This window comes from Cyprinodon tularosa, unplaced genomic scaffold (genome assembly GCF_016077235.1).
Source record: "Cyprinodon tularosa strain WSP-4 unplaced genomic scaffold, ASM1607723v1 ctg182, whole genome shotgun sequence".
In the NCBI taxonomy this organism is placed as follows: Eukaryota; Metazoa; Chordata; class Actinopteri; order Cyprinodontiformes; family Cyprinodontidae; genus Cyprinodon; species Cyprinodon tularosa.
The window spans coordinates 923,272-950,910 of NW_024038624.1; the positions used below are offsets into that span (position 1 = coordinate 923,272).

At 35.3% G+C, this 27,639-nt stretch overlaps 1 protein-coding gene across 1 annotated transcript in view; it reads right to left on the bottom strand.

Annotated features, from left to right (window-relative positions):
* Positions 1 to 27,354, bottom strand: part of fcho1 (FCH and mu domain containing endocytic adaptor 1) — an 80,239-nt gene extending 52,885 nt beyond the window's left edge. Inside the window, exons 1-2 of the mRNA XM_038282379.1 lie at positions 27,219 to 27,354; positions 70 to 120 (exon numbers count right to left, since the gene is read on the bottom strand). Of these exons, the coding sequence (XP_038138307.1) occupies positions 70 to 96 (27 nt within the window). The 5' untranslated portion in view covers positions 97 to 120; positions 27,219 to 27,354. The remainder of the gene's footprint in view (positions 1 to 69; positions 121 to 27,218) is intronic.
* Between the last annotated feature and the right edge of the window lie 285 nt (positions 27,355 to 27,639).

A 27,639-nucleotide genomic window follows, 5' to 3' on the forward strand; every position in this document is an offset into this window, starting at 1 on the left:
GATGAATCAAAATACCTGTTTCAACCATATAGCAATTACACCTTTAAATATTATTTTCTGGAGACTCACCCAGAAGTTGTTCTGAAAAACAGCCATTGTGACTTAAAGGCGGTCGGCAACCTGTGAAAAGAAGAGGGAAAAAAGAAGGTGAGATTCAGCAAAGATTGACGTTTTCATTTCCTTCCAGTCTAACATTAATTTTTTCAGCTACCTGAAGAAATAAACAAGACAAATTATTTTTCAATTTCTTTATTATTCTGAAAAAGGTTTATTTATAGTCTCTGTAAATTTACAACCTGCAATAACAATTTACCGGCAGTATTGAACAAAAATGAGCTCTGTGAAATGCTTCTCTTCATAACAACTCCTGAGACGCTATTAGTGTAGGCAGGGAGCCCCAGAGACAGAGGAGAGGACTTTAACAAAGGACTTAAAAGAAGTAAGTCAAAGGATGGAGGGTGCTAATTTAGGTGGGGAGTTACTTTAGTGAAGGCGATAAGAAGAGAGGAAAAGGCAAACTGGGCTGTTCATAAATACAAAGCAGATAATATATTATAAATATATATACAGTTTAAGGTAGGAGGGGCTCCTTTCACTACAACTCTGCAACACCTTCAGCGCAACACACACCAATCTGATACGGCCCACACCTTTTTAATTAACTCAGCAGAGGGACTGGAGGCTCTCCAGAACCTCTTCCAGATGACATAAAAAATATGGACAAACCAGGACTATAGAGAAATATGGAACCAAAAGAGATTGCCAAAATAAGGTTATATCCATCCATTATTTCTGAGCTAGACATGATGCAATCGAATCCAAACCTTGTCAATAAATATACTGTGTATCAGAGACTAGGAACTTATGTTTATGTTATCCTTCAGTACAACCTGGTTTTTCCATCCATCTTTTTTAACAGCTCCTTTCGCAGTCATGTCTGTTGTGAGTTGAAAGAATGTTTAAATTGTACACAGACAAAATGTGGGTTCTGATTGTTTTATTCTTCCCCAACAGAACACCAACTCAAAAAGCCTTGCGTAGAAGTGGCTGTGCATGCATCCCTGTGCAGGGACCCATATTTATACTTGGTTGCAGACTTTCAGTCCTTGAACACCATGGACCTTGTTTTCTGTTGCTTAAGGAATCACATGTTGGTGCATTGGTCTGAAATAACTAGAAAATGTGCAGCATTACTTCATTAGCAAAGTGACCACATGTCAACATTTACATCACAGCACTAAACTAAAGGCCAAGAAACCTACAAGGAAACAGGCCAAAGAAATTGTCCCTATTCTGACAGTGTCAAGTTTTAATAAACAAGCTACAGCGGAGCTTATAAAGAATATGTTTTAGTAAATCAAGTGAACAAAAGTAAGCAGCAAGTCGAGAGGATTTCTAACTTCAGAGCTAATTCTGAAAATTTGTTAAGGACCAGAGCTACTTTCATTTTTTTCACAATAGGAAACGATAAAGGAAGACGGAAAAAATATTGTTTAAAAACCTTTAATTGATTTTAGGAACTAAATAAATGGAAACTAGTTTAATACATATTCTGCATGTTCAATAAATCATAAAACTTATGATGAGATGCTTTTTTTTTTTTTTTTTGGGGTTCTTTTTTTGGTCGAATCAATCCCACATTAAAATCTAAGATTTTTTAAATTTGGATTGAATTACCTTAAGTTTTACTAATGCAAATATCAAGTAGATATAGATATAGCAGAAGTATACTGGTCTTAACACTGATCACAACCGCAAAAAAAACCCAATAAATAAATAAAAACTAAACCCGCTGATTATGTTAAGTACCATTCTAATTCTATTTTTCTATTCTCATACGCATAAAAATGAGGTTCTTGCTTTGAACTTCTTTTGCATTAAATGTACTAGTTTAAGCAAAAAAAAAAAAAAAAAAAAATCAGGCTTTTACTGTAAGATAATAAAATAAAGTCTGGAAATTTTATCTTTTTTCCATTCTCTCTTTTCTTTGATCAGCATATACACTGTACTGTATATAAAATGAAAAACTTTAATTTTAGGGAAATTTGCAAATGCAAAGCAAAAAAAACAAAAAGAAATTGCAGCTTTCATCTAAATCTCCTGATCGCATTTCTCTACTAGCCTATGCCCCTGATCAACCGTTATTGTTGTGTATGACAGGTCAAAGAGTCGGACAGAGGGTGAAAGAGGACACCGTAGCAGCAGTTAAACACACCGTTTCAGCTGAGGAGTATAATCTTTAACAGGCACAGAGACCAAGGAGCAAACCAGCCTTATGGACAAAGACAAACAGACCTCCTCCTCTGCCTCACTATGTGTCTGACAACACACAGATGGTAGCCAAGAAAAATTGGGACTCTAAAAAAGCAGATGGAAGGGAGTGAAAGAAAGTCTCACACTAACGACCACTACCCACAAACCATGCATTTCCAACAGAAAACAAACTATACATCTACTTCACTGACCCAAAGCTCTGTTGTCTTACCTTCCTTTTCTTAGGCTAGCTGGCAGATGTTCTATGTGGGAATGGTGACCAGTATAATCCTGCCCCCTCCTAACAACCTACACCTGCTTTCCTGTTCTAAGTGGGTGACAGAAAATAAAAGAGGTCGTAGTGGATTTTTACCCTATTTTTCTCCTCTCATCGGTGCTCAATACAGCAGATAAACCAAGCAAGCTAAAAATGGAACCAGGCTAAATGTAGTGACACAGCAAAGGGTGGAATAAACCTTCGAACGGCACATTTGTCACAAGCACAGGTTGTGCAGTTGAGAGGAGAAACTGAATGGAAAAGAAGAGGAGAAATAAAGGAAGCACTGAGGCAATAAGGATAGAAGAAATAAGCCAAAAAGCACTGTAATTAACTCGACAGGGAAAACTCAATACATTTCAAAAATCACTAAAAAGTAATTTAATTTCAGCCATTCAGTTCAGAGAGCAGGTCTCCTTTATTATAGATTACATTCACTACAGACCAAATGGTATATTTCAAATTTTTACTTCTGCAGAACCTGATCTTTATGGCTTAGAGAAAAGTCAAACCTAGAACTTAAATTGCATATAAACACTAACAGGATTTATCTATACAATAACTATGCCATCATGGTTATAGACCGCTCATTTTCTAGATTTGTAGCAGATAAGTCACTAATAACCTCCACAAGTAAGGAAAGCATCCAATGGTCACCATCAGGAAAAATAATCCGTAGGGATGTATATTTAAATTACAAGGTCATTAACCACTTACACCCTAAGGGGGTATAAATAAATTTCTGCCTGACAAAAACACACAAAAGTAAATAACTTATAGCCTCACAGCTATTAGATTTAAGAAGAAACTTTTGGTGCGTCTGTAAAGGTAAGATGTCATAGAATGGTTTTCTGGTGTCAGCACCATTGTAGCTTTGACCCTGCCTGAAATATTAGGGACAAAATACAAAATATTTTGCATTTTTTGAACCTCGCCAAAATTTTCTTTGAAATAAACATTGCAAAACACTACCAAAATATTATCTAAAAGCACAAAAAAGTAGTACAGACTTTTAAATCTAAATGTTGTGTAAAAATATACCAAATTTGGACTCAATCAGATGAATCATATTTATTTTAGAATGGTATTAGTGAGAAATTTCTTAGGCGGAGAGGCCATTTTGGCACATTTATCCATAAATGTCACCAAACTGTGCCAAATGTGTTTTTTACATCAATACTGGGGGTTTGTTAAAATTACGAGGTCACGTAGCAGCTGGACCCACCGGTGGGTCCGTAGGGTTCTAGGGGTTAACGGTTTATTAGACTTAAATTTGTTAAATCAGATTAATTTATAAGGGCCGCTTAGAAGGAATTTTTTCCACTAGAGCCATTATTCATTTCTAAGTAGAGTCTCCCTAAAGTAATGACAGAGCAGAAACCTGAATAGATCCAGAGTCCAGACCAGGATTATTTACACCGTTTAATGGCAACAATGATGCACAATGGACTTTATATGGTTCTGTTTGTAAATATAAAAGCTAAAACTCTTTAAATGATCACCCAAATAGCAGACATTTAGTAGCGCTGCACAGCGGAGCAGCATCAATTTCTCTACTGACATGATAGAAAACGACAACCCCGCAATAAGCAGATTCAATGAGGAAGCTTTGGCTTTTATGCATTAATAGATTTTATCTTACAAAATTGCCTCCTTGTTAATTAAGCCCACTCCTTGGTCTTTCAATCTTTTATATATGATAAGGGCGATGTTCATATCTCCCCTCAATTTGCAAATTGTCAGACTGAACCACCTGCAACAGTGGTAAGCAATGCACTGGCAAAGCAACACTGCATTTCATTGGCTAAAAAAACAACACTGATCATCAGTCAGTTCGGCTCAACAGACCGGCCGTTTGGGAATTCTTCTGAATCTGGTCACTTCACCCCTGCTTTCAAAGCTGGCTCTCTGTCTGCTGACAGGGTGGCAGCTCATGTCTTCACCTGCCCACAAGCTCTCCCTCGAAAAAGAGATTTTAACTCAAGGGACTTCCTAGTAAAATAAAGGTAAAATAAAAATAAATAAAGCTCTCATGGCGAGTCAATGACAGAGTCTGAAGGGTTTACATTTTCATAGGGCTTTTCTGGCATTTATTCGGAAATAAATTTGGAGATAAATGTGTTCAAAAAAGGTTTCTGTAGCTATTAGACCAACAGTCAGTGTATTGGCCTAATTTCAGTGGAATTCTAACCACTTTCAGTGTAACCAGTGTTTGTGCTGAAATAAGCTGGACAGAGCGAGGGAGCCCAAATGTCAGTCAAAGTCTTGCTACTCTCATTTTAACCTGAAAAGCTCACACAGAAAGAAAAGACAATTGGAAGAATTTTATTGACAATTCCTTTTTTTGGCATTCAGACCTCGACAGGAACCATTAGCATTGAATTTTACTTTGTTATGCATGAACAGGAGTACAGAACAGGGATATTTCCCCCCAGGCCTGAAACTGATGGTGGAGTAGAGATAGATGCCTTTGGTCAGTCCATTACTGCTGTATGGAGAGATCCAGAGGACTGCATGAGCTGATACTAATGCTTTACTAGGGGACTTGAAGATGGAAGATGGAAACTATCCATGATAAGTAAGATTGAAGTCAATGGCGTAACGAGACAACAATAGGCCCGTAGGCAGCATTATCTGGGTGGGCCCCATATGAAGTACAACACGTGATAAAGGTTCAGGATACGGCGACAGTTCCATCAATCGGCCAAGAAGATACAATTATGCAATTGTCAGTAGCATATGATCACACACGCAAAAATAGTGACTAGAACCATGCTTAAGTACCACTTTTTGGAATCAATCATCGCTAACACATTGTACCGAACGGTAATGATTTTAATCTACGCTCTGAGTTACCCATAATTCCAAGTCGTACTGTAAAAAATAAAATACTCAAATACACAATTTTTTTAAGATCTTTATTGTGATTTGAAACATTATGAGTGTATTTTTTACCAACTGTCTAATGAACTATACACAGTTACTAAACATAGTAGCACTGTCTGCCTTGCTATCGGTATCATGTTTAAACGGCTCACCATCTTGTTGAAATCTGGCATGTATTGAGGTATAAATACGGTCTGGCGCGGTCAGTCTGTTCAGTATCGGGTGGACTTAAGAGGAATTTTTCACACCATTACATCTGCAAAGACAATTCCTACTCTAAAATTGTGTAGAGGGCCTACCAGGTGTCAGTGACGTGCCCCCTAAGAGGTTGTGGGCCTGTAAGCAACTGCAGTCTCTGCTTAACGATATTTACACAATTGATTGAAGTGACAGTGTAGAGGAAAAACTGCCCTTAAGGAAGAAACTTCACGCAGAAGTCAAGGCAAGTCTGACATAGCACAACCACTGCCTGCGCTTTGGTAGCAGACTGATTGATGGATTTGAAGACTCTTTTAAGATGAACTCTGGATGCTGATTGGCTTTAGTGTAGGTGTGGTTCAAAGCGGATTGGCCTGTGTTGGAGGGTGTGAGTAATGAGTTCCTTAAATTGAACTTCCACCTAGGCTCCATTAAAAAAAAAAAAAAAAAAAAGTAGCATAGAGGTTTTATTTTGGCAAGGACAAATTTGATGATAGTAACCCCCTATCAATGAAAATGCTGGCTAGAACCCTGATGTCTAGTTTAATAATGTGTAAGAAAACATTTTTTTCCCCATTTAGTCAGTATTTAATATAGCTGGCACATTAATTTGTTAGAATATAACATTTTACTATTTTCTTTATTCAGCATATTTGAAATAAAGTATCTTCTTACAAGCAACAACTCAGGTTTTTAAGACAATTACAACTTATCAGTTAATTATAAGAAAATTGATAAGATCAGTCAACTTTAGATTAATTCATTGGTTAATCATTTCCATCCCTTTTGGCTATAAATTTTAAATTTAATTTTCAGAAAAATAGAAATAAGTACAATGTAGTACTGTTGTGTAAAGATAGATTCATCTTTATTATTAAATCCTGATGTTCCCAATTGCAGGATACAGGAAGCACACTACTAAATTAAACATTAAAAAATTATTTAGATTAAAAAAATAATGCTGAAACAATATTATGGATTAATCGTGATTAAAATATGAAAACCGTCAGATGACACAACAAGCAAATTATCGAAAATCCTGTTCAACAATCCATATGAACATTTTTTTTTTTTTGTGAATGCAGGGGGAAAAGACTGATCACAAAAATCTGAACATCAGTCGTCTTTTGATTCTTCCATTTTAAAAACTCAGACTGGGCACATCAACGATCAATGTATATACAAAACGCAGTATTTCTAACTTTTTACTGGTATGGCATATCCAGTATTTCTTTATTTGCTTTCCTGGACTTTTTGATTTGCAAGTTACTCAGTTTACTGCACCTTTAAAGGTCTCAATCAATTTAAAAAATAAACTTTTTATACTGGCTTTGCCGTAATATTCATAGGGCAGATGCGACAGAGAATAAGGATAAAGCAGACTGAAATTGTTGGAGCAATTTGAAGTCTGTTGTCTGGCAGAGGACAGACGCTGTGGTTTATCTATATTAGTTTTTAGGTCTGATTAGGTGAACTCCAAGATGATGGATCACTTAGTGTCAGAAGCAATTTCCTGTTTGCTGCCAACACTGTACTGCTCTCCTCTGTCACATCTGCTGGCCAGTAATGACTCATGACTGGGACGTCAGATTTAACCATTAGCATTATGATGTCACTGAGGGGTCCTTTTTTTAACGGAACTATTAGACATTATGTTCCAGTGTTTGAGATACTGCAGCTACAGAGAGAATCACACATTTATAAATATGTTGATACAAATGTTGGGAAAGCAGAGGTGGAACTGAGCTGTTTAATCACAATACAATGTTATTCTAATTTCTTTGGATGAGATATGAAGTTTGATCTCATTCCATTTGATTTCCAAGTCTGTGATATTATGATATCATCGGCCCAATCTAACATTTATCTACATCTTTAACAATTCAAAGTCAAACTCAAATATGATTCATTTTATTAGGCATCAGACATTTAAAATAAAAATAAAAAATGTATTCTTTCTATTATAAGGACACAGGCAAATTCAAAACTGTTAAATTTCTATTGTTGGTGTTGTATGTTAAAAGTACAGTGGTGACTCAACACTTGCTTAGTCTAATTCAAACGCTTGAGAGTTCTCCAAAGATTTGGTTTTAATCTAGTGTTAAGAGTTGATTTTAAAATCAACATCTGAGTTTCTCCCTGAATTCAAACCTATCTGTGACACGTTTTCTTGAAGAATGTTGGAGCAGCACACATGATGAGGAATGTTGGCGTAACACAGCTAAGTTACTGACAGAGCCAAGGTTGGGCTGGAGGTGCAAGCTAGATATAGACCGATTCATCGGCCGGCCAATATCTTTAGCCTATATTAGCATTTTGTTCTTGTATCAGCGTTGGCCGATCCATTAGTGGGTTCAGCAGCCATGCCTTGAGATCACATGAAGCACCTGGGTTGCTGCTTCCTTCAATCACTATCCATTTGTTTCTTTGAGTTGTTAATAATGTGCTTTTTTTTTTGCTTAAATTGAGACCTGTATAACATTTTTTGATCATTGTGTCATTTTCATCTATAGGTGGTGGGGGAAAAAAAGTCAGCCCAAGCATTTCAGCAGCATGTATTGGGGATTGGTTAGATTAATGCCAGACTAATCAGTAGAAGACTTAAATAAAAACAATCTCTACTTGAAGCACACGTTTCGCCTGGGGACAGCTGCTAAAAGTTGGACTTGCTCTGCTAGCCTTGTGAGCTCATTGCAAAAGTCCGTCCTGCAATTGAAGGGTGGCAAGTTCAAATCCGAGCTGTGTGTCTACGTTGTTATGTGAGTGAAGACGCTTTGCCGCCATTGTCTACTGATGGTGGTCAAAGGGCTTGGTGGTGCTGCGGTACATCAGCCTTGCTTCTGTCAGCTTTGGCTACAGTGTAACCTTACCACCATGAATGGATGACTGATTAAAACTAGCCTGTAGCGTTAAATTTTGACAGTTCAAACCAGTGCCAGATAAAATTAACCCTGATAACTGATTAATTACACCTATATCCAAAAATCAGAAGTAGTGTGTCCTCCTGTGGGAACTGACATGATGAGAATCAAAACTGCAGCCTTTTGTAAAATTATCTGTTAGTACTGTCTATCAAATATGAAAAGATGCATGAGTTAAAAGATGAAAGCAAGAAATCTTCTTTGTATTCTTACCCAATAAAAGTAAGAAATGCTGATACTGGAATTTCATCAAACAAAAGATCAGAAATCACACAAACACAATGCTTTATTTTATAGCCATCAAAATGTATTATGAATATTTTTTAATGTATGCATGATTTGTCTTAAGTAAAAAAGGGCCGCTTTCTTCAGGTCATTTCACACAATCATATGTTGATTTACACCAGTAGAAAGGGTGTTTCATAACATCTTTAACAACCAATGATTTACAGTGATTCTCTTTGATATAACAGACTTCTATTAGAAAATGTGGTTATGTGATTAATTAAGATGTCCCTATCAGAATGAGGACATTTATAATTACTTTGGTTTTAATTAAGTGTCAAAATAACCAACATTTTATACAATCCTACAGTTATTTTAACTAAATCTAGCGTCGATCAATACAGACTTTAAGGCCGATGGTGATACAGATTATTTTGACAGTGACCAATCGCTAAAAAAGCAGCTAATATTTCTTTAAGCCGCTATTGCTTAATTTTTCTCAATTTGCATAATAAAAATAAAACAATGAAAACAATTGATACACAAGTATCAATTTAAACAAAAAGAAACATTTATTGACAAACCAAACAAAGCAGAAAGATAGCAACAATGCATGTGCTTCTCTTGCTCCCGACTGCTGAACACACAAATTAATCAGCCAAATTTGGCCAGACAATGTATTGGTCTATCTCTAATACAGACACTTTAAAGAGTATTGGATTTAATTCCCTATGAGTCTTATAACAGATGATCCGTTTACAATAGTCTCAAGCTCTTTAAATTTCAAAATAAAGACAAATTTTAAAGATTTCGATTTGGAACAATGTTTTCATTTGTATCAATGCAAATGGATCCATTAGCATTTAAACAATGTGTTGTTTAAATGGTAAACTATAGGGGCAACAATGTAGCCAAATATTTAAGAACTTTGATTTCAAGATTTTATTACATATTTGGTAACGAATGTTGTTTATCTCAGCAGAAATGATCTTACGTGGGCAAAAAGTATTCTGCTAAATATATAAATAAGTTGAATTGAACAATAATTTTGTTTATTTAATTATTGTTTATATCAGCTTAATGAAAATATAGAATCAACTCAAGTAGAAAAATTTTTGTTTAATGAGAGATTAATTCGTCCCAATCATAAAACACCTGTCAAGTATTAGTTTATAATACCCGCTGGTAGAAAAGTCGTCTGTCTAGACCAGGGCTCGGCAAACCAAACTGCTCAAAGAGCCATATCGGATTAAAAAAATAAATAAAATAAATCTGTCTGGAGCTGCAAAAATATAAAAGTCTTATATATGCCTCTTATGGCAACACAGGCTCTAACTGTATTATCCCACTTTAGAAAAGGACTATGTGGGCTTAAATATATAATAAGCATTCATGATTAAATGTTTATCCTGGAGCAAATGTCACATAGCAGCATGAGGTGATGGACAAGCAGTGAATGCTCCCATCGCGGGCCGCTTCACCGAGAAACACAATAAAGGAATCTTTCTATGGTGGACGTGTTTCTGTTGGGAGCAGTTGATTAAGTGATGAGGAACCCGCAGGTACTGACATCTATCAGAGCAGAGCTCTCTAACCCTGAAATCCCACATCCTCTGTCACCAGAGTTCCTTGGTGTTATTTGTATTTTTAGGATTTGGGGAAAAAATGGAAGAAAGTTCACATAACTGCATCAGAGCGCTACCTGTTTGATTTGTGGACGGTTTTCCATCCTTGCAACAAAACTAGCAGCAGTATTAAATCTATCTTTGCGCTCCTCTAAATTATCCAGAAGTTCTGCAATCGCACTTTTTCTCTCACTCCCAGCTTGGTGATCAGGTGCATATTTAGCTTGCCATTCCTGGAAATGCCTTCCAAATTTTCCTTTTTATTTTTTGACAACCTCTAATTACAAAGCAACAACAAAAAAAAAAAAAAAACAGGCAATCTTTCCGCATTGATAATGAAAACAAATGATTCGCTCCATTCTTTGAATCCTCTTTTCTCATCAGCTATCTTCCTTTTTTCCCTTTGGGATCCATGGTCTGAGACACACCCGCAGCTTTGTTTGCCTGGCACCACGCAGCGCTGGTTGCAAGTTATGACCACTGATCTCTATGGCTATGACGCAAATTATTGTTTAAATTTATTTATTATACAAATGTTTATAGCATTGGAAAACATAATTTTTCTTTGACCTCCTGCACACCATATTATAAAAAAAATAAAATTAAAAAAAAAATTAAAAAAATCGATTTTCAAAAACTTTTGAAAAAGCCCCAGGGAGCCGCAAGGGGGACGCTAAAAAGCCGCAAGCGGCTCCAGTGCCGCGGCTTGCCGACCCCCGGTCGTTTTCTTCTTTACATAATCTCCACAACCGGTGTTCTGCCGGGTAGCAGAGACAGCCATAACCTCTGCTCCAAAACTGCCTCTACTCTCCTTGCTATGGCCCGAGTCACACGTTGAATGAGCTTAAAATCCTAATGTGTTCTAGACACTCCAGTGTCCTTTCAGTTTCGTCATACTCAATTTCTTAAGTGTTTTACGGTTTTGAGGTATCGCCACTTGAACGTCACCACTTGGAGTATTGCCAAAACAAAATTTAAAACAATGCTACAATTTTTCTTTTATATTTATATTTTCAATCCATCACAACAGATCAAATTCATCCCAATGCACCAAACTCTTAATATAAATCATATCTTCATTATCACATTCACTAACACTGTAACATGCTGCCTTTTTTCCTGATATTAAATAGTCCTTGATACAATTTTTATTTCATGGACCTTTTACACCTCTCTGTCTCCATAACAGATTCAAACTATGTAGCTTTTCTTCCCAATACGAGTTTTGAGTCTTAAAATTTTGAAAATTGATCGATTCTATTTAAAGAAGTATGTAAAAAATACAATGTAAAACTTTAAGTTTATTTGATTAATTGCATTTTATACCAATTACCATTTACAAACGGTGTTCTTTGCTTGCAACAATAATGGAACAAAATTGCCTCTGTAGTGTCAATGCATTAAATGCAACTAATTGCTTATAACTTCTTAAATGTCCAAATGCATTTCTTATATATTTTCTTCAAATCTATGGCATTTTTTCAAAGCCCTACAAGATATTGTCAGGAATAGTTCTGCTCACAAATCAAAGGGCATGAGTAAATCAAAGCCCGGATTACACTGATGACTGCTCGCTAAAATGACAGAACTACATCCTGTATTTAAGGATGAAGCAACACAAGGCAAAGCTTTTCTTGTGACTAATCATCTATCCAGTGGCTGAGAAACATAGAAAGCTAGTGAGACAACAAACACATTAAACATGAGGACATAGCATTAAAGAGAGTGAAAGGCGAGTGATAAACACAACCCGGGCTGCCAGTTCCCCATTGTCCCAAACTGAATGTGCTTTTGTCAGTGCAGCGTACAGCTCCAGTCCAGCACCACTACAACAATATACCAGGATAGCATCGCTTCGAAGCCTTGGAAATGGCCCGCTGAATGAGAACAGGGAGTACAACTCAAAAAGGACTTCTTCCCAGTTTTAACTATACATTTTATCAAATGAGAATATATTATTGTAACTACTAGCTGTAACATCACAAATACAAAGATAACTCATTAGCGGATATTCTGATATTTTCTATATCTTAATATAATGTAATTTTAATAAAACGATTATACAATTCAACAAAATTCATTCCTTTTTTTTAACTAAAAGAATATGCAAAAATGCATCAATTAAAGCATAAAACCACTTGAAAACTATTGGTTTGTTTAACTACACTGAAGATACTTTTAAAATGGGTTGCAAAGTCTGGTTTTCAAACTCAACCAGGTTGACTTTATAAACAATATCACAGATTTTATCTCAGTTGAATTTTATGTCCTAGCCAAAACTGCAGTCGTTTCCTTAAAATTGCTCCTTGCACATGTGTGCATTCTGTACAGCCGTGCTACCAGGTTCATTAATAGAGCTTCGATTCTTAGCTAGTTTTAAAGCAAACACGTCTACATTTTCCAATTACTGCAAAATAAACTTAATTTTAGCAGTTTTTTACTTATTTTAAAGCTTGAATTGTTTTAAATTGACGTAAGGCAATAAATGGAGATTTAAAACTCTGTATTGTTTCAGAAAACTGCAGTTGTACAAATGCCACACATGAGCCAAGGAGACAAAACCTACAGTTATAACAAAAAAGCTAAATAAAAGCTTCTTTTTATTGAGCTCCTGGATGCATTCAAAGGTCAAAGAATGTTTCCTTTCTCATGCTTTTGATGCATCTTTGACAGATTTGCTGCCAAACAGTTTCTCTGCATCTCTATTAGAGACCAACCAATAAAAATTTTTTTCATTTTAATTTAACATGAGTCCAACCAATCCCAAATATGTGCTACCGCTATGTTTGGGCGGATTCTTAGAGATGATATTACTTTTTCCATTCTCCACTTGCATGATAACAACACAAAAAGCTAAAAGTTCCAATAAAAAAAAAAAAAAAAAAGACAAAACTTTTGCCAAAAAAAACCCATATATATATATATATATCTCATTAAAAATTAATAAAAGATCGAGGGAAGGAGGACCATAGGAATCAAGCATGGTGAACGCAGTAATGCAATTTTTACTAGGCCTGTCTTTTGTTTACAAGAGAGTTTTTGCGCCCCCTTGGTCCCTAACCCTACTCAAACCATTTCAACGGTTGAACAAAGGTCAAAAACAATAAATTTATTATTGCAATAAAATAAATTAAAATCCCTTTTTTTTTAATCATTAAAACTACCACCTTTAAAGTGCACTAATCAAGTTTAGCTGTATATTCTACTGTGTGACAGATAAACAGCTGCACTGATGCAGAGAGGATGGCTCTGCAGTGGGAGGTTAGGGCTGCACAGAGGATAGCAGAAGGCAGCCTTCCCTACACTTTGCACATAAAGATGCAGGGGGAGCGCTCTAGCTTCATGAAGGAATGCACCCACCCAGCAGACAGACTGTCTCAGCCTCTTTCCTCATGCAGACGGCTGAGGAGCATCCAGATCATTGCGAGATCACCAGGCTCACAAACAGTTACTGGCCTGCAGCTGTTAGATGCTGAACTCGAGCCACACCCTTTCAGCTTCATCCATTTCCCCTTCTTTTCTTTCAAATTAAGCTGACGGAAATTGTGGTCTCAGTCCAAATCTTATACCAACATCCAAATGTGAGATGGCATGGATAAATAAAACCTTAACTCTCAAACAGGTTCATTCATTTTTACCACACTACCCTGCAATTACGCCGATCCAGCCCCAGGGGGCGTGTCCCTCAGTTTGGGAAAACTGCACAACTGAACTGGCCAACACATCCACAAATCAGTTAAATAAATAAATGAAAATAGAAAATGTTAATATCTGCAAGAAATGTCTGCCATTCAATCTATTGCTCCATCTCTAATCTGTAAGTGGTGACGTTGTGCAGCCAAGCTAAGAGATTTTACCGAATTCTGTTTGAATTAAATTCAACTGTGAAAGTAATATCAATATAAATTTAATCAAATAAATCAAAATGAACAGACAAATAATTAAGTAGCATATATAGATGTACTCTTCCTTTTAATTAAAGCGAATTAGAGAAAAAGGACAGAGGACTTAAGAGTTGCAATCATGACTGACCTGAGGAGTTGTTTTTTTTAATAATAGAATATAAGTTTGACATTCTGAATACTCTTGGATTATATTTGTACGTACTGAAATAACAGCTAATTTATTGTCATGCTTGATGTACTGATTTGGACATAAGAGCCAGCATTTAAATAGTGATGGATTTGTTTTTTCCCCTGTGGTGGAAAATAAACTGTTTTAAAAAGTAAAGTGTTCTGAAGCTTCATAGAATATGACTGGTAGGCCTATCAAAAACTCTCAAAACAGGGAAAACAGAACTAAAATCCATCTGGTCTTTTTTAATATTATCAGAGTTGCAGTCTCAGGTAATAGGTGAAAAAAGTGATTAAGTATGTATCAGAATTACTCAAAGGTTTATTGAGCAGAACAAGGTTAACACAAAACAGATATCAAAAATTGCAGCTCATTGTGTTGCCATTTACTATTCTACCTCACAGTTGCACGTCAGTCATTAATACTCCCCTGATGTACCACACAGAAATAAAACTGCAGGTATAGCTGTGTTTGAAGAATTTGAATTGGTGAAATCCTCCTACAGAGATGGCTCTTTTTTAAACCATCTGTTTTTGTTGTATGATTGCAGAAGCTTTAAAAAAAAAATCTAAGAGAAAAGAAAAAGATTTCCTGCTCTACCAAAGCAGTGGGTGCTTTTGATAAAGGATTCAAACAAGTACCACACAGAGATGAGCGCTTTTAATTTTTAAACTGATGAATTATAAGACTTTCATCTCTAGTTATGATACGTTTGATTCAAAAGAGATGGTCAACATCCTTTTCACCATGATGGTTTTCTTTTGAACTAATCATGAGGTAAAAGAAACCCTTGGAATCTCTTTCAATGATGGTATAAAGAAATAAAAAAAAAAGCAAAAATGGATAACCCAGAAATAGCCAAAGCCTGGACTATGCCCAGAGGGATGAGCCCACTCCCCCATCCTGCCCCAGGATTCTCCCATCTGCTGCATGAAGACTTTGGCTTGACTCTTTTACTGCCTCAGGCACAGGCCACTGCCTTACAGTGGGGTTAAGATTCAGTTCCCCAACATTTTCCCACCAGTTACAACATGAACTCATCCAACAGTTACCGCTGCATTTATATAGGCCATCTTTAAATCAGAACCTCTAAATCAAAAACACTTCGGTCTATATTTTCATCAAGTAACAGGTTAGCTCAGTTTACCGTTTCCTGCCTCATATTTCCCGCCTCTGGGTGTTGCCCTGCTTGGCAAGTGCAAAGAAGCCTTTGGAGCATTATAGCCTACATATGAGGAGGCAACCCATTTATAATTTAGCAATATCATGAGCACCCAATAATATGTCAAAAGACAGAGAGTACCGAGAGGTTGTTCACATTTTTTTTACATAACAACAAGGGTACAAAACACTCTTTATGCATTAAAAAGATGAAAATAAATATGCGAATCACTTATGATTTCCAAATAGAAATAAAACCATCAATAATAGCCAGGGGATGTCGCTCTGGCATACTGTCAGACTACTGGCTGCTTTGTTTCAGTGAAGTGACAAGACGAGACTAAATAAAAATGTTAGCTGGTGGTCAGTCAGACATTTAAAATGCATTATTGCGCTGTAATCTGCTAAGCAGCCCACCTGGTGTGCAGCGATGGACATTCTGCATGAACACAGATGGATCATGGCAGCAGCAGCAGGGGTGAAAATAATCCAGAAAGGTCCAGGTGTCTGACAGAACACTAGTACTGCGCACTGAACTCTGACAAACTCTGTCCTTCCAGTTGTGCTTGTACAGAAATGCATCTTTCCGCACACTGCGCTTGCGCTCCACAGTGATGGTTTGCTCTCAGCAGTCTGGCTCTTCCTGCTCTCGCTACCTAATAAACTATATGTGGCTGATCATCCTCTGCCAAATGTAAAAATTCCCTTTGTCTAACTATCAACATTTTACTTCTTCCAGCTCACAAGAGGTTATACTAAACATTCTTTAATTTCTACCAAAAGGAATCACTAAATGATATCCAAAGCAAATATTTCAATATTTCTTTGTCATAGTTCTTGTTTCTATCTATTTAAATATGATGTAAATGTTTCCTTGAATTGTCATTAAAACATTTTCTCTTTTTCCTTAAATTATTTCAACAACTGAGTTAGCATATTCATTCAATTTAGGTCTGGATTGCCATGGCATTACAAGGCAATTATATAGGTTCTCTCTGTATTTTTTTTTTTGTCAAAACCCTGTGAATTTAAATCTACTTTAACCCCTGAGCAGCGGTAACCAAAGGGGAAATTAGAAATAAAGCCAAAATTGCCAAAGTAGAAAGAAGAATGTTTTTGTTCTTTGCTTTGTGGAGTAACAAAAATTTTACCGATCTGTGTGTAATGCATAAATCATAGTAGATCAGGAAGTGTTTGCTTTTGTATGGAAACCTAATATGTCTAAAATCATTCCTTTCTTGTACATTTTGTTAGCTTTTATGTCTGCTATATTAAACAATATGATGTGTTGACCTAGATCTGGTCTTTTCACAAGTTCTGTGAGACACTTTTGTATAACGTAGAGCATAAATTCTAGAAATCAAAGGTTTCCTGCCAAGAGCAATGATGAACTGCATGGCAGCATTCTATACTGAGCTACTGTAATATCTAGGCAAGAGCTGTCAGTCTGGTAAAGAATCTGGTTGTTATTCAAAATTGTTAAGGTTAACTATTTTATCTAACATAAAACTGACTAAAACTAGACTAAAAACTTTTTAAGTTTTAGTCGACTAAAACTATCACATATCGTAATGACTAAAATGTAACTAAGACTAGTAATAGTTTTCCTGAAGACTAAGATTAAATCTAAGATGGCTCTCAAAAACAACACTGGTTGAATTAAATAAATTTTACTCTAATAAACCATAAATCCATAATTAATCTCTTCGTCATTTATTTGTTTGCATCCGTACTTTAGCTTTGCATTTTGGTTTTGGTCGGGTCACGTTAAATACAAAGTACATAATTGATGCACCTTGGGTTCAGTTCCTCAAGTAAATACTCATATTTCTGCTAATGTACCGAGACTGAGTTAGTTTCTATTATTTGCAGCATTAGTTATTAGAATGTTTTTCAAATAAATAAAATAATAAAATGAACACTGACTTCAAAATGTTGCTGATAAAATAGTGATTTTTTTTTTAAAGAGGCCAAAGTTTCAGAGCTTCCCCTCCCTGCATTATTGGAAACCAACAATTTACTAAAATCCTCCATAGGAAAAATAAATTAATACTGATTCAATAATTAAACCCAACTAACTTTGCAAGACAGATTATATCCTAAAACTTTTTTTTTTTATGTGCACTTTATTGAGCACCTCACAAAATATATATATTTTAAACAAGGTCATCTCAAAAACAAAGTAATGTATATGGTAGCATTTCATTTAATTACTGGTAGCATTTCATTTAATTACTGTACTGTAACAGAAACATCATGTAAACCCATGTGTACCTATATTATAACCAATATTATAGTCATTACCTATAATATGAGAAGAGCTGCATCACCCTGCATGTTTAGCAGCTGACAGAACTGCAGGTAAACAGCATCTGTGCAGAAAATAGAGCTTCCTGTATAAAAGCATCTTGCACATTTTGCTCTTCCTCTCATGTCATCATTAATAACATGAACATGAAAGTAGTTGGCTATGTTTTGTTCCATCAGTAACAACTTGAACACTAAAGAGTGTTGTGGTTGTTGGAGCATCATTTCACTTAGTAATGATATCAATTAGACAAATACTGGATTTCACAGAGTATGTGACACCAGTCAGTTGAGAAAAAAAAGCATCTAGTTTCAATCAGCAGTCTCTGCATTTTAGGCCCAGGGTTTAATTCAAAATCAACTTCATATAGTCGTCAAACTAGCACTGGGCTATATGACTTAAAAATCTAACCTTTAATTATCTCCTGGCAAATTCAGTTATTAATTCCCCCCTATAGTTTGATGGAAAAAAAATAAGAAAAAATAAATGGCATAATTGCTTAAAATATTTTCACTTCATCATTCCATCTGCAAAGTGAGTTTAGTTTAAAAATGCAGCAATATTTGGGCCCTGACAATCATGTTTCACAACAATTACAAAATCTTGATTTTCCCCCAAAAAATGTAATCTTCATAAGGATAACATTTGAATTATTGATTAAATGTAATCGCCCAGACCTACTTTAAACCATTCTAAAAAAAATTGTAATCACCATGGATTCTATTTTTATAGTAATTACTTAGCATAAATGTTGCAATGCTGGAAATTAATTAGAGCTGAAACAATTAATGGGAATAATTGTGATTAATCAATTATTAAAATAATCATGAACTAATCTGATAATCAATTTGCTACCTAGACTAATGGTACACAGGCTCTAAAATATGTTATTTGCCAATATGATAACCTACTTACAGAATAGTTAAGACAAAACTACCTAATATATTAAAAATTTTCATTGAAAACGCTAATTTAATATATAAAATACATGTATATGTATACACATTGTATATTCATAATAAGTCATTTAAAATTCTCAATAGATTTTCTTTTTCTAAATGTCAAACAGTCATTTAGAAATGCAATAACGCATTTCTAAATGAATTTTTAGTAATCTAAAAATAAATACTAAATATACAGTATTTATTTTTAGATTAAATCGATAATATAATCAATAGATTAACTGATCACCAAAATAATCCATAGCTGCAGCTAGGGTTGTCAAAAGTATCGATACTCAAAAAAGTATCGATACTGAAACGTTGTATCCGGATACAATACTCGTTTTTAAAAGTATCGATACAGTGCCACCACCAGTGGCACCTAAGCAGTCATTCATCTAAAGTGCAGAATAGAGGACAATGCACTTTCAGAACACTGTGTGATTGAATAATTCTACGCACTTTTCAGTTTTAGACATTTTTTTTGTAAGAGGTGCAGCTGCTGAGAATTATTTTTGTTTCATAACCGTTTTGGCTAGTGTCATTGTTATGTGTGCAAAGCATAGCCAAGGAAGGAACACTTCATTTAAATTTTTAAGTTTTTTATCAAGCTTGCTTAATATTGTGCACAGCATACAACCTTTATTGTATTTATTGTATTTTATTTATTAATGAAAATATTTCTGTAGAATTTTGGAGTCTTTGTTTTTATCCTTGTGGTATCGAAAATGGTATCGAGTATCGAATATTTTCCTTAGTATCGGTATCGAGTTGAAAAGTTTAGTATCGTGACAACCCTAGCTGCAGCCCTACAGGGAAAAGCTATTTCCATGTATTTACTGACATGAATTGTAAGTAAAGTGAAAACTGACCCAAAGCAACCATTTTCCCTCCAAATCTATAATATTTACATTTAATTGAATTTATTTTGAAGTCCTCACACTCACTTTTAATATGAAAACAGCTAAAAATAAGTGTTTTTTTGTATCTCATTTTATTACATCTAACATTAAAGGCTTTTTTCTTATCATCTGCATGTCTTCTGGTGATGTGATGAATTAGAGCAATTCTAGTCTGATGCTCTTCGGTTAATTAATCAGCTTCCTCTGTGTAAACTCCTAAGGGAACCACAGGCTCTATACCCGATTGTACCTATACCTAATACATAATTACAAAAGAGGACATCTATCTTTTTAAAACATTGATGGTGGTTATGAAGAAAGGTATCACAAGGAAAATGGCTGAAATAAGAGGTAAAACAAAGGATGGAAGTAAAGCAGGAGATTTGTAAAATGGAGAGACTGACTTTCCTTCTTCGACCAGAATGGAATGCATTTAATCAATCAGACGAAAAGTGCCTGTACTTGAGGACTTTAATGATTGTATGAAAAGTGAATGAGAATTGCCGCCCCATTTTCACATTTTGTTCTCATTTATTTATCATGTCTTATTTAGGACAAGGAGTAAAAGCAAAGAAAAAAAGATGTAGTTTGACTGACAGGTATAAATCCTGCAGTATTCAAAGTTTTCTCAGAGAGTTGGGGAGATAGGCAATATCAGCTGTACCTAGAGGACAGCAGCACTGCAGTTGTTTTATGCAAAATACTGTGGCCTGTACTGTGCCTGCTCGCATATTACTTCATATGACACATAAAAATGAAACAAATAATCTGTCAAAGGGGAATTCCTGACAGTCTTTTTCTCTAAAACAAAACACTGATTAAAAGAGGATGTAATTAAAACTACAAATTCAACCTTCTAAACTCTAAAACTGAAACTATTTGTGTACTAGTAAAGCAGACTGTGATTGTTGCCTTTAGGTTTGACAAAGATAGACAGGCGATTTCAATCAGGAAATGTCCTGATGAGGAACAAACAGGATGGCTTCAAAACCACAAATGAAGAACCTCCAGTGTGAACCTTTAATGCAAAGGTTTGACACCTGTTTATATTTAGAGGTGAAAGTCAAAGCTCTTAATGAGTCAGCATCACTACTGGTCCAAACTGAAGCCATTTTTGTTTATATTAACATGCGCTATCCATTGTCCCAAAATGTGTTGTTCTGATGTAATAGCAAAAAGCAGTGGGGCATATGTTTGGGGCTAGAAGTGTGGCACAAAGGAATACTAGATATACACCCATGCTTGTATAATGGTTTTCAAAAGTTCAAAATTGTGGTTTTAAGTGGATCTAAATGATATAAAAGTTTTCTGTACTGTAATCATGACTTTTTTAATATACAGAAAATTACCTACCGTATATTAACACTGCTGTCATGGCCTGACTTGCGCTTTATAAATTTTGTTAAAAAATTATATATATATTTGGGGTGTGCTAAAATAATTGTGATGATGATGCATCGTGATTCTAATTTTCGTGATCTACTGCATCGATTCTTGATGCCAAGAATCGATTATTAATTTAAAAAAATGAATAAATAAAATAGCATGAATGGTTGGCGAACATCAGCCAAAAACAAGTGTAATACAACTTTCAGTCCAGTAGATGTCGCTGCAAATGTGTTGACGCACGCTGCCTTGTGTCACAAGCATTTCCGGCCGCGGGATACTGTGCCGAGTCATTCAAAAACAAAACATGGAGGAGAAAATATTGCAATGCATCGCAATAATTCAAGTATCGTGATGAATCATGATAGAATCGCATCGTGGCCTGTGAATCGTGACTTCTTTGGCAATACCAACCCCTAATATATATATATATGTATACACACAAACAAACCTACTATTCAGCACCAATCCCTTCCACCTCCAGAAACACACAAACAGCAGCAATGGAAACTGGTATCAGCCGATACTGATGTTGACCTAGAAAGATTCACCAAGGCGAAGAGCATTTTATGAAACCATCAAACTAAAATCTTCAGCTTTCGACTTTGATGCAACATATTTAAAGTAAATGAAGGTAATTCAAATATTACTATCATATAAAAACAGTAAATATAGCCAGATAGATTGGCCGATTATAGCATTTTTCTGAGGTATCACTCTTGGCCAAGCCGAGTATGAGTTGGCAGATTCAGAAGTGGATTCAACAGTAATGCCTTAAACGTATAGTAGAGGATTTTTGCGATTTTTTTGAAAGGACCTGCCCTCTCCACTTTATATAAAAAAAAAAAAAAAAAAATGCACATGTACAGTACCCGATCCCGAGAGGGAACGCTTATTAAACGAGTGCAAGAGCCCATTTTTCCTAGTGCACACCCTGTTAAAAAGCTGCTGTTGTCATAGCTCTATACAAACTCTTATATAGAGCAGGGACTATACAGTGGACTTTATAGCAAACTCACTTAACTGACCGTTCAGACAGATGATCACTGCTTTTTGCTTCCCTTTAGCCATGTAACTCCACTTCCACCACAGCAGACCACTGTGACAGCAAATCCCATAATGCTTTGAGAGGCGCGCTCTCCACGCAAAGCATTCCAGGATATGGCAGTGGTGAAGAAACTATTCTGCAATCTGCTAGACCTGCATGGGATGCTTTGAAGTATCTTTCCAGAAGACAGCAGGGAGAACAGTCCATGTTGGGGGTGTCAAGAGTAATTTATAATGAATATAATTTATTATGTTTAATTTTATTTATAAATGCAAGCACGAGTTGCTAATAAAGGTTTCCTTTTTTATAAATCAAGACTTGAGTAACATTTGTTATCGTGGTGTCACTTTTATCATCTTAATGGAAGAAAAGAAACTGACTAATGGGTCTAGATAAGAATCAGCCCCAAAAAAACATAAAAACTGCAGAACATATCAGGGTTTGGTTAGACTAATGTCAACATAATCAATTTCAGCCATTAAAAACCTGTATTGGTCAATCTCTAAAAAGTTTGTACAGCACGTCAAATATAGTGTGCCATTTAACTCTTAATATCATGGCTAACAAAGCATAGATTTCCACTGCAGAAAGAAAAACCAACTGAAAATAAAACTAAAACAAAAGTCCTTCTATGCTTTCTTCAGCACCAATTCTGAAGGACCTCCAAATGTTTGACACAGGTGAGCACAGGGCATGATAGGTACATTTATTCCTGCCCATATTTGCCACTCATCAATCTCTCTGTGTGTGTGTAGTGTAGGGTGATGCTACTTTAGCTGACAAAAACATTTTTTGATTCTTTCTTTTTTCATCTGTTGTTGACTTAAATGACAACAACATTTGCTGGTCTGTAGGTGCCATTTATGACTGGTAGAACCGGGCTTAACGTGCTGTTCAAAGTGCCTGTCTGGTAATCATTTTCAGTGCAAACAGGAGGTGCAGTAGTTCCTTTAAAAACATTAAAACTTGAAAAATAGTTTTGATTAAATCAACAATTTTTTTTTTTATAGCAACTTGCATCACACTGATAGCTGAAGAGCTTCGTAATGAAATACGGCTTTTCTTTATTGCTAATCTGATGGTCCTGTGCAGAATCCTCACCAAACATCAGCTGGTATGTTTTTTCTCATGGAGTGGTAACTTTAGTAAAAACACCACCGTTTTACAGTTTCTAATCAAAAATGTAAAACAAAAAAATTTACAAAATGTAAAAACTAACATTTTGTAGCTGTGAAGCTCTAACTGTTTTTAACCTGAGTCTAAGAAATATTAAATGTTTTCAATGTAAACTTAGAATAGCAGTTAGTAATGCACAATATGGACTCCAAATTATATTTTCTGTAATATAAAACAGCATTTTTTTCAGAAACGCGTTTCTGCCTAAAACAGGAACCACATTAAACTATGTGATAAAGGACACACTTATCAAATAATTATTTACATAAGGGAAACATTCAGCAGTGAAACTAAACAGATAAAGTAGTCCATATTATCTGCAGATGTAATACAGTATTTATTGAATGCTTTTTTTTTTTACTAAATGAGTTAAATTTACTTAGTTTGCAAAGCTCACAATCCTTACTTTAAAAAAGGCTTTTAGGTTCACATCAACAATAAAGCTAGCACCCATACCTAGGTCAATGTATGGAGAGTTTAAAACTTTCATTTTTTTTTAAGAGATCTCTGATAAGACTAGATTGTTTATGTTATGTTATATTGGTATTTTTACATATGCCAGTGGGTTGTTTTCCAGCCAATTCTTATGGTTATCTACAGCTGTTTGTTAAAAACTGTGCCTTTAAGTAAGGAAGTTGATTTAAACCAACCAAAAAGGAAAAACAATTGATATTCTTGTAACTATATTCCAAAAGCTGAAATGGCAATAAGAACGCCCTTTGAAGGTGGTTTACCAACTGGGCAAACTGGAAGTTGCCAAACAGCCAAGATTTGTATCCAATATGGCTGCCACTGAGTATAATAAACTAAAGATTGTTCAATAGCACTTCCTCTGGTTTCTTTATCATTAGCCAGGGGCGCTAGCAGTGCTGGAAAATGCCTAATCGGAATCTTCTTGTTGTAACTGTACAATATGGTGAGTAATATAGTCATTGCTACTTGGTTGTAAGAAAACCATGTTAGCACTAAAAGAGATACCCTCAATGTGAATTCTGTAAATCATAGCTCCATTTCCTTCTCCATTTACAGGGTCAACAGTAAAATAACATTTAACATTTAATAATTATCAGGGGTAAGATCTTCATACTATTGCGCCGAATTCAGGCTGCCTTTATTCTTATAAACATAATTTCTGTACAAAGACACACATAGCAGATACTTGTCTAATTGGGGCTCCTGCCTTTTGAAAGAGCAAAAAAAAAAAAAAAGCTGCCCATATGTAGTACACAGCATAAGCTCTCTACTATGAAACCATAACATATGAAGAGGTGTACATTAAATATAGTGATGCACGATCTAACATTGAAGAAAGTTCTAGATCAGGTATCACTGAAAATGAGCCCAGTCCATAAGAGCAGATGTACTCAGTTAATTTCTATAATAAATAATTCAAGTTGGGTTGAAAAATCATTTGATCAGATGAAAAGTTTACCCTTATGTTTAAATGCTTAAACTTTTAAACATTTCTATAAGAAATGTTCCCTCCACAAAGACTTCAACGCCATTACACAAATATAGTCGTTAGCTTTACGCAAGACTGTTTACAACAGCGGTAACATTGTTCCCCTGTTTAATAAGACACTGTTGAATGTTTAAACTTGAATGGTTGCAATACTTTTATATTACATTGAAAGTAATCATATGTAATGTTGTTTAGTCAATAAATGAATGAAAAATAGATCTGTTGCTTTTCCTGCACATGCCATCATTTTTAAATAAAAGGGGGTAGAGCACTAATCATGCATTTATCTATATAGTGTTTTTTTATTTACAAACGGAACCACATAAAGTTAATTCTGCATCATTGTCTCTATTCAACAATGTAAATATTTGCATGCTAGAATGTGGAGTGGTTAATGTTTCAGCTCTAGGATTCATGTCACCACCCAATCCGTACCGGTAGCACGATCCATGCCTTCAGCTCATTTGCGCATTCGCAGCCAAATATATATCCGGGCTGCCCTTGATTTTGATTTGTAAAAAAGACCTAAATCATGTTTTTACCTTCTTAAAAACAGTAAGCGTAATAAACTATAATGTGTAAAATGTTTATGATGTATTTCTTGAGAAAATAAATGTCTTAGAATCCTCTCTTTTAACACTCATCTGTGTCCAATCTGTACAGGAAATGGGATCCTACGCTACTGCCAGGGGCTAACTTTTGTGGCTTTGGATTTAAATATAAATCTAGTCTTTTTGAGTTTTATTTTTTCCTTTCGTGTTAACCTTATGGTATACAGTGCATCATCTAAGAAAAGAAACAACTAAATGGAGTTAAATGTGGTTTAATCATATTTTGCGGGACTACTCTGAGCATGTCTGATGATGACAGAGAAACAGTTTAACTAAGAAAATGTAAAAAGCATCAAATTGTCTCAAATAAGTCATAGAAAATGTCTTAAAGCTTTGTATTAACATTCTTTAGTAATTTAAGGATAGAAATAAGTAGTTTTAGTACCATAATTACATTATTTATGGAAACCAGGATGAATATCTGCTTGGACATACACAAATGAGCTAAGGGTACGGATCGTGCTAGTGGTACGGATCGGGTAGTGACATGCATGCTAGAGCTGAAACATTAACCCATTCATATTTCAGCATGAAAACATACTGTTAAATAGAGACAAGGATTCAGAATTAACTTTATGTGGTTCTGTTTGCAAATATAAAACACTGGATTAACGCCTTCATTTATCACCTAAATTGCTCATATTTAGCTATGCTGCATTGCAGAGCAACAAAACATCCCTGCTGTGATCAGAAAGACGTGATTTAAGGATAATAAAATAAAGGGCATTACAAAATATGTTTATAATTTGAAGAAAAATACATGCTAGCAATAAGCACAGCAAATGGAGGTGAGTGAGTTTATGCACTTTATTTTATAAATATCTCTCGTTCATTGTGTGAGAAAACTGTATTAGGTCAGTATTTTCAATACAGCTGGCACAATAAACAAAATATAATTATGAGCTTTTTTTTGTAACTCAGTATATTGTAAAAACAATATTTAGCCCTTCATGTTATGGAACAATCCTCTTAATACAATAAAATGAAATAAAAACTGCCACCTATAAATTAATGATTAGTCGATTGATAGATTAATAAACTTTGGATTTATTTAATTGATACCTTAAATCCCTAAATTGAATGGAATCTTGGTAAATCCCACTGTTTTCAACCAGCAACTTACATTATCTGAACCTTGCCATTATTTCCAAAACAAACAATTCAATTCAAAAAGACTTTATTTATCCCAAAGGAAATAAACTAAACCTTAACCAGCTACCTTATATGATGTCACTAGATAACTGTGTCAATATTTGTTTGTTTTTGCTTTAAAAACATTTATAAGAAAAAGTATATACTGTTTCTGAAGTGAATGTGTTTTTTTATTAAAATAATGATGCTAAATACCTTTAAATGTTTTTGCTTTACCTCACAGGTTAAACAATCAGGCAGAAGAGCAGCTGTCCCAGGACCTCACAGCAAAGCAGCATCACACAACAAAATTACCTCTAATTTAAACCTCACAGACGTAATTAGTTTAACGATATAAAACAATTAAGGCTACTTTAAGAAAAAAAGATGCTCTAAAACGAAACAGGAGATTAAATTGTGTTCATAAGTTTGAAACAAACGTGCTTTTTTTACTATAGTTTTCTCTTTTTTTGTCTTAGCAAAATTTCCCTCCGTTCAAATGTCAAACAAGCGCCTGTATCCTCGCTCGCTATTTTTAAAACGCCAGCGTCATTTGTCGGTGTTTCCTAACACTATTTTCACCTGTATCCACGTTGTAGCGAGTAATTAAAAGACCCGGAACCATGTTCTTACCTAGAGAGAGTCGTCAGATAACAAGGTGAACATTTTCCCCTCCCCGGTCAAACCAACGGCTGCCCCGCTGCTGCCGCTGCTGCTGCTGCACGCCTGCTCCTCTTGTCTGGTAGTAGTAGCTAGACTTTCACCAGGCAGTTTTCACTGAGAGCTCAGACTCCGACTCGAGCTCAAAGCTGATTGGTTTATCTTCCTGTCAGTCACAGCAAAACGCGGAGTAGACATAGCAACCGCATAGAGGCGGAGCAAAGATTGTACACCAGCCTCCGATTGGCTGTCGCCGGCCACCGTTAGAAGCAGCTACAGATAATCAGGAACGTTTGATTATTGAAGAAAGAAATGGTTAAATATCTGAGGTTTACATAAAAAAAGCTATAAAATTCAGACAGTTGTTTTGTAAGAATACGGACGAGATATTATA